We start from the raw sequence: 8197 nt of genomic DNA, 5'->3' as shown, positions 1-8197 counted from the left end.
TTCCTCGTCTGGGATCGTGTAGAACACTTTGAAGCTGCACTGAAGCTGCCATTTGGACCTTCCACCCAGTGAACCCCACTGAAGTCCACTATATAGAGAAAAACCCTGGAATGTTTTCCTCAAAAACCTTAATGTCTTTTCGACTGAAGAAAGAAAGACATGAACATCTTGGATGACATGGGGGTGAGAAAATTATGAGGAAATTTTAATTCAGAAGTGAACTAATCCTTTAACTCCAAAAGCTAGTACAACTATACCCTGTGTCTTAAGCTGTTTGCTTGAAGATACCCCAAAAAAGTTGGACCAAAGTCTGCATCACAGTGGACTCTTATTTTAAGATAGAATTAATCTTGAAAGTAAACATACAGGAAATGACATCATATCGTGCAAGGAGGACTGAAATGCCCTACACTGCATCTCATTGTCATATGAGGAATCTGTGGCCCATATTGATATGAGAGATTGGATGGCCACAGTTTACAAACAGACGTTCCCCTCACAACCGCTATAAGTGTGGTGCGGTTGCTGACACAGTTTACATTACCGTTCTCTTATGATCACCAAGGCTGCATTTATTTAATCAAAAATACAATAAAAACAGTAATATTGTGAAATATTATTACAATGTAAAATAACTTCTTTTTTTAATTGTAATATTTTTAAATATAATTTATTTCTGTTGTGGCAAAGCTGAATTTTCAGCAGCCATTACTCCGATCTTCGTTGTCACATGATCCTTCAAAAATCAAGAAACATTTCTCATTATCAGTGTAAAAGTCTTTACTGTCACTTTTGATCAATTTAATGCATCCCTGTTGAATAAAAGAACCCAATCTTTTGTTACTGAAATGTGCCTCTGTTACTAATGTTGCTGCATCAGATCTTAGTCAACAGGCTAAATCTACCAATTTATGTTTCCTCAAATGGCTGTTGCACTTCAGACTGCTGATGAGTCTTTCCTTGTTTATAATATTTTAAATGCAGAGCCACTTTTGTGAGAACCCGCTTTTGTTGCCATGTTTTCAAAATATCGAGTTTATCGTCTGTGGGACAGATTGATGTGATAAGGCTGACCTACGTAATGAAACCCCACAGAGGTTAACTGGCAAGCCTGAGCCTGTGCGTCAGGGTGAGAAATTTGCAGTGCTGTTTGTCATTACAGAATTGAATCTCATTTACTCTAACAAAGACCAGCATGGGATTGTGTGTCAGCAAGCTTAATTATTACTAGATGAGTGAGGATCGTGAAAACACTTGGTAGTTGGACACAGTCTTGTGCTCTGTCTGATTTTATCACATGAAAAAATGAGCTTCTCATTTCGTGTCAGAGCATCACACGTTCTCTTTAGGTTTCTTTTTAACTGCACTAGTTTTTGTTGTCAAGCTGCTGCCTTTTTCTTGTGAGAGTGGATGTGACCTACTTCACCAAGAGTCTTAATAAGTGTCATATTTTACTATTTTAATGATGTTTCAACTGGGCTCCACCAGGCTATGGAGAAGATGCACTGTAAATTTCAGTCAAGGGATGGGCGATCGTATAATCAAATAACTTATTAAACCAAGTGACATGAGTGCCGCTACATCTGCTAGTAGACTGTTCTCAAAACCAATTACGAGCTCTGTGGTAAACACTACAGGTTGTGAACTTGTGTGCTGCTTTCATAGATAGTGTTTTGATGGTGAGATGTGGTTGGCAGTTGATCTATAAGCGTGTCATGTTGATGTGTTAAGTCACGGCATGTTGATCATCTTGCACAACATCAGCTTTGCACAGCTTCACTAATTAGATTTTTTTCAGTGTAAATTCAAAATAGAAACACATTCAAAATCCAGTCCTGGTTTTACCTAGGACTGAATATGATTGTGTTGGTTGCATCATGTGATTGGTGAAGTGTGTTTACAGTAAGTGGCAACAGCAGCTCCATGCCATTAAAATAAATGATTAAATAACAAGATAAAGTAAATGTCTAAAAAAAGTAATGATGCCCTTAAAACACTGAGCTTCAGTCACATTTAAAAATGTTTAAATGTTTCTGCATTGAACAAAATCAAACTGAATGACATTTATTTAAAACAAAATGTAGCAGAAATACACTTTAATGCAAAACACTTTACAAATATACACTACTGTTCAAAAGGTTGGGGTGAGTAAAGAGTTCTTTTTTGTAATAAAATAGTACTTTTATTCAGTAGGGATGCATTCAGTTGATCAAAGTGACAGTAAACACATTTTTATTTCAAATAAAATAATTTTAATAAAGACGTAAGGATTTGTATTTCAAATAAATGCTGTTTTGCTGAACCTTTTGTTAATCAAAGAATCCTGAAAAAAAATGTGTCACGGTTTTCACAAATATATTAACCCTTAACTGCATACCCTTTCATTCACTACCCTCTCCCTTATTTATTTCTTAAATTTAGACATCAACCTTCTTAGTATTCCTTAGTCTATTCATTATAAACAATATAACCAAAAAAAGTAAACTTATAAAACAATGTCTGTTTCCTGATTAATTTTCTGTAAAAAGTGTGTAGGGTCGCTAGTGATTTGAGGTATGTAATAGTGTAAGTAGGTAGGGATGTAACGATTAACTGCGAGCCGGTTGAAAATCGATTCAAATATGTGACGATTCAAATCGGTTGAGATGCTAAACAAATCGCGATTCAATTAGGGGTAGGAGTTTATATGAATGCATGTCTGAGGGGAACTTACTGTCTTTAGAAAAGTTTAGATGGTATTTTTTCTTTTCCTCTTGCTTCTGTATAATGCATATTAAAGTTCATAAGTGCAGCGCTCCTTAGTTTACAGCGGAAACCAAGGAAAAGGTTTAAGCGCCACCTGCTGGCAGAGAGTGAATCTGCGTCTCATTCACCTCCGCTGTTTCATGCAGATATTTTTTATGTATAGTTTCACAAAACTGAAGTCAAACCATTCTGTTTTTGCCTCAAATTTCGAAATTATACAATCTAATTTAGATTAAAAACTGCTCATGTTGCATGTATGCAGCATCTTTGTTTGGATCATGATTAAAATGCAGTGGTTGCCTCTCATTTTAAATGGAAAGAGCACAGACAAAGCCTTTTCTGCTTATCGATTCCGATTCTTTTCGATTCCCAGTTTCGATTCCAATGTGATTAAATAATGATATCAAACACTTATCCTGTGTCTCTTTTTTGCAAACCATTTAGTTGCAGCTGAATACCACGAACAAAAATCAACAGGCTACATAAAAACTGGACTCTTTAAGCGCTGTTTGTGTGCAAAATAGAACTGCATGATTCTGGATAAATTTCTTTTTTTTTCTTTCTTTTGACTCTCAGCTGATCCCCATCAACCTATGGGAATACGACACCTATCTAAGAATTCATATATAAGGTCCCTCAGTATTATCAGCAGTTTTCGCATTGCTCAATAGCTAATTACCCTCCTCCATCCCCAACTCCTCCTCTGTCAGTCGGGATTCAGCCTTCTGATTCTCCTTTGAATCAGACTAATTCTAAAATGTGTACATAAAATGATTGAACTTAACAATATCTGCAATACATTTATGTTGGTTCTGTTCTGTTTACCCTGGGGGGTTATTGCTGCTCTCCCTGCTCTTATCCATGCTAGGCTGCATGGATGCGCAGGGAGTTCTTGCCCAGAACAGAACCATACCGCCAATCCAAACTGTATGCTAATTGTCAATCAACTTTGACGATAGTGGTGCTGACAGAAATAATGATACTGTGTGGTTGAAAATACTGTGAAGCTGTTTCATTCATGACAGCAGCTGCTCTTTAGGTCAATGGCAGCGCAAATGCAAATTTAAATGTTCAGATCACACTGGTGTGATCGTACGCTACACGGACGAACCAAGTGATCACAACATTTATCGCACGAATGTTGAGGAATGAAACAGACGAATCATTGTCATTTAGGAATAGAATCACGTTGGTGTTTGAATCGTGTTCGCGATCTTTAACGATCTATTAAATTAAAGTGCTTTGTCATGTTGGTGGTGACACCTCTCTTGCACGTTTAACTATTGTATTATACTTAGCTTTTTTGGCTTCTGATCACAAATGTAGCCAAACTTTGGAGCGCTTAGAATAGCGAGCAAGGTCCAGGCAGATCGCTAGGTCAGGTCCTCACAGATTAAGAAAAAAAAGCGCATAGGAATCGATAGGCGGAATCGAAATTTTAATTTGACAGCAAGTATCCGATTCCTGACCTTAAGTATCCGATTCTGGAATTGGAATCGATTTTCGATTCCCAACCCTAAGTGTAAGTATATTTTCCTGCGCAACAATAATTAAATATCTGATGGCTCAGTGAGTGCAGTTCACATTTATTCCTCTGCACTGTTTGATAGACAATGATGATGTGATGTTTCACTCATAATTACCGCAGGCATTAAACAAAAGAATATCATCAGCAAAAATTTAACTGACTTGAATGGCTTTACTGCAGAGCAATTACTGTACACAATGAAATATAAGTGTCACTTTCGTTTGATTGTGGATATGGTGAATAAGCTATCAACGATCAAAATACTGATTTTGAAGTCATTGAAAATGGTAGTTTTGAGAATATGTTTGAGATTGCGAATATGAGCCAGATGCTGAATGTACTGTGGAAATGCACTCTGACGATGACAGTGATGGTAAAATCATCTGGTCAAATTGAACCCTTCTAAGTTTCAAAAGGTAATAAGCTTTATTTTATTCTTTTGTAACTGTTATTAAAATATCAGGAGAGTTATGCTATTGCAGAAATTAGAGATCCATCCGTGTCGGATATATAGACCAATTCAGAGTAGACATCACAGTTACGTCACTTGCAGCTGCGCGTGCATAGTGGTTGCAGAAAAACACTGGGAACAAGTGGAGATAAATGGGTAAAATCCATGGAATAAAAGAAAAAAATATTTTTGTGCATTTTGATGTCAAGATCGGAATGCAAATAATTTTTATAGAAAACTGTCGTCAAAGACGCCATTTGAAGCTAAACGCAGACGTTTAAATGGACATACTATGGATGAAAACTGTTATGATTACTCTACTTTTAAAGCATAAATTCGATTTAAACAATAGGTCTACATAATATTCACATATGCTGTTCATAGGGGACGTATTGTATTAGCCCCACAGTTACAGCATGAAATATTATTTAAACCTTACTATTAGAAATACTATTTAAACCTTACTATTAACATTTTTACATACCATTTATTTATTTTATCTCACAATTCTGACTTCAAAAAACGTCATCCCTGTTTCGGATCTGTAAGACTATCCCACTCTACGAAACGTCAATTTCGTTGAATAACAGTGCTTATCGCTGGGTGACAAGCGCTTGTAATATGCGGAGAACATTTTGAAAATGACATCTAATCAATATCATTTATAATCTTTTTTAAACCTAACTATTTTGTACCCTATCTGTGAAGTTCTCTAGCCGTAAAGGCTATCTCTCCCGGGTTTTCTGCAACCATGATGTGCGCGCATCCTGAATGTTTACAAACCTATAATTGGTCTATAGGTCGGGGTCACTAAAGACCCGAATATGTAATAATGATTGGTAAAATATCCATTCATTTAAGGGTTAAGCAGCAAAACTGTTATGAGATGTCAATAATTTGTAGTTAATGTGATAAACTCTAATAGGACACCTGTGTGAACTTGAGTCCACATCCACTATAATCACTTTGGGACAAGTTATTTAAAGGTCATTGGCATTGCATTGCAAAAATATATTAGCAAAGTTAGTTTTATGAAGAACTCTAGCATCAATTGTTTGCAGATGGCACTTGATTTTGATAATTGCATCTAATGCAATGTCATTCCACATGTGAATTAAATGTCCAAAATCTTTTTGAGAGAAAGGACAGTTAATGGCATGTCATCAATCATTTCTTTGGCCCAATTACATCAAATGACTGATCAACAACTTCTTGTGACCAGCTTAAGTCATATGTAAGGTGATTCCAGCTACTTAACCAGAAATAAAGCGATTGCGTTGAACTTGGCAGTCTTGTGAAGATGTGGCTGAGAAGTAATGTAGCAGCAATCACATAAACGCCAGCCACAAACAGTTTTTTAATGATTTCACGTACCGCTGACAGCGATGAAAGAGATGCTGATTATTTCTGCACACGTGTACTGTTTATTGTGTAAAATTACTCAAGCATACATGCAAATTCAGTGCGATTCACTTCATTCTTTCATTTCAAATTGCTTAAGCACTTTTTCCAGTTCATGCTACTGAAAGGCGATTCCAGTGTGACTTTAAATCAAAAGCAGTCTGAAACACATAGAGTCTGAATAAAATATAATTAGAAGAATGGAACTTGGCTATATGCTGTCGTATTCATTCATTGCCTTTTGTCATAGTTTGTAACTGGAGAGTCAAGTGGTAATTGTGTTGGCTATGCTACAGTTACCTAAATTAACCAGGAGAGGAAAATGTCATGCTCAGTGTTCTGATGTGTTATTCCAACATTATGGAAAAATAACCTCTATTCTTGATATCGGGTGTTGCATTGTCCAACTGTTATTTTCCTTTGTTTATCCTACAGCCATTGTGGACGATGAGAGGCTGTCGGCAGAAGAAATGGATGAGAGGAGGAGGCAGAATATTGCTTATGAATACCTTTGTCACCTAGAGGAAGCCAAACAGTGAGTCAAAGTATATATATTTGACCCAAATGAGTCATATAGACTGCTTAGGGTCCTTCTCCTGAAAAAGGTTGAAGACCCCTTATGAACATGAACTTAAGTAGGCCTAATTCAGAGGTGATCCTGCCTAGCATGTGGCTGTGCTCACAGTGTGATAACTTATCAGTATAATGTGATACTGTAGTCTATTTGTGATCAGTCAATATTGTTTTTACCAGGATGGCAAAATAAATAAGCTTACAAACCTTTCACAGACACTTGAAATTGCATAATGTGACACTGGACCACAAAACCAGTCTTAAGTCGCTTGGGTATATTTTTAGCAATAGCCCAAAAAACATTGTATGGGTCAAAATTATCGAATTTTTCTTTTATGCCAAAAATCATTAGGATATTAAGTAAAGATCATGTTCCATGAAGATATCAAAACTTAATTTTTCTCAGTATTTAGATTTTTTTGCACCCTCAGATTCCAGATATTCAAATAGTTGTATCTCGGCCAAATATTGTCCTATCCTAACAAACTATACATCAATGGAAAGCTTATTTTTTCAATTTTTCAAATCTCAATAAATCTCAATTGTGTGTCAGGAGAATGTGCCACAGCCCTGACACTCAAAAAGGGGCCAAAACATCACTAATATTAAATTGAAATAATGAATTTTAATGTTAATTGTCCCAAAATGATTCTAAGAAATTAAACATTTGAAACCAGTCACTTCTCAATGAGCTCCCAGAATGCAACATTTATGGAAGCAATTCATATATACCAAATAAATGTATGTATTTTCATTTTTTTATTTTTATTTATTTTTATTTTTTTTATGATTTACTTCAATGTGTGCACTACTGTTCAAAAGTTTAGGGTCAGTAAGATTTCTTTATGTTTTTGACAGAATCTCTTATGCTGTAATATTGTGAAAATGTTATTACAATTCAAAAGAACTGTTGTGTATATTAGGGATGCACCGATACCACTTTTTCCAGTACTCGCCCGATACCGATACTTTTATTTTTGGTACTTGCCGATACCGAGTACCGATACCAATATTTTTTTGCATTTGTACATTTTTATAATATTGGGTACAGAAACCAAAAGAGTATGTATAATGTTAGTTGGTTAACTTCATTTATTAAATAGATACAGTCAGACCAAAATTTATTCAGACATCTTCAACATTTCTCACATTATCACAGTTTATTCGCTATAGTTTAGAAAATGGTAATAAAATATAACAAGAACTCAAAGTTAAACTGTGTCAGAACAAATTCAGCTTGATAATGTTAGATAATTTTGATAGAAAGGTATGTAGCCTAATGGATTACAATCAACCAAAAAATTAGACAGCTGTTAGTATGACAGTATTTACACAACTATCAATACTTAGTCGGGCACCCTTAGCCTCAATGACAGCGTGTAGTCTCCTGGGCATGCTGTCACCCAGGTTCATGCAAACCTCAACTTCAGTTTTTTTTTTCCCAGACTCGGTGTGAATCATTTTTGGTCCCAAATTTGTATCAGTTTTACTGGTAGTCC

At 35.7% G+C, this 8197-nt stretch overlaps 1 protein-coding gene across 1 annotated transcript in view; it reads left to right on the top strand.

Annotated features, from left to right (window-relative positions):
- The window catches only part of LOC107685248 (ras GTPase-activating-like protein IQGAP1), a 60746-nt gene that overhangs the window by 2727 nt on the left and 49822 nt on the right, over nt 1-8197 (top strand). The window contains exon 2 of the mRNA XM_016481763.1: nt 6561-6660. Coding sequence (XP_016337249.1) covers nt 6561-6660 — 100 coding nt within the window. The remainder of the gene's footprint in view (nt 1-6560; nt 6661-8197) is intronic.

The sequence above is a fragment of the Sinocyclocheilus anshuiensis genome, unplaced genomic scaffold (assembly GCF_001515605.1).
Source record: "Sinocyclocheilus anshuiensis isolate Anshui unplaced genomic scaffold, SAMN03320099.WGS_v1.1 scaffold577, whole genome shotgun sequence".
In the NCBI taxonomy this organism is placed as follows: domain Eukaryota; kingdom Metazoa; phylum Chordata; class Actinopteri; order Cypriniformes; family Cyprinidae; genus Sinocyclocheilus; species Sinocyclocheilus anshuiensis.
This window is presented reverse-complemented; position numbering and strand designations above follow the sequence as displayed.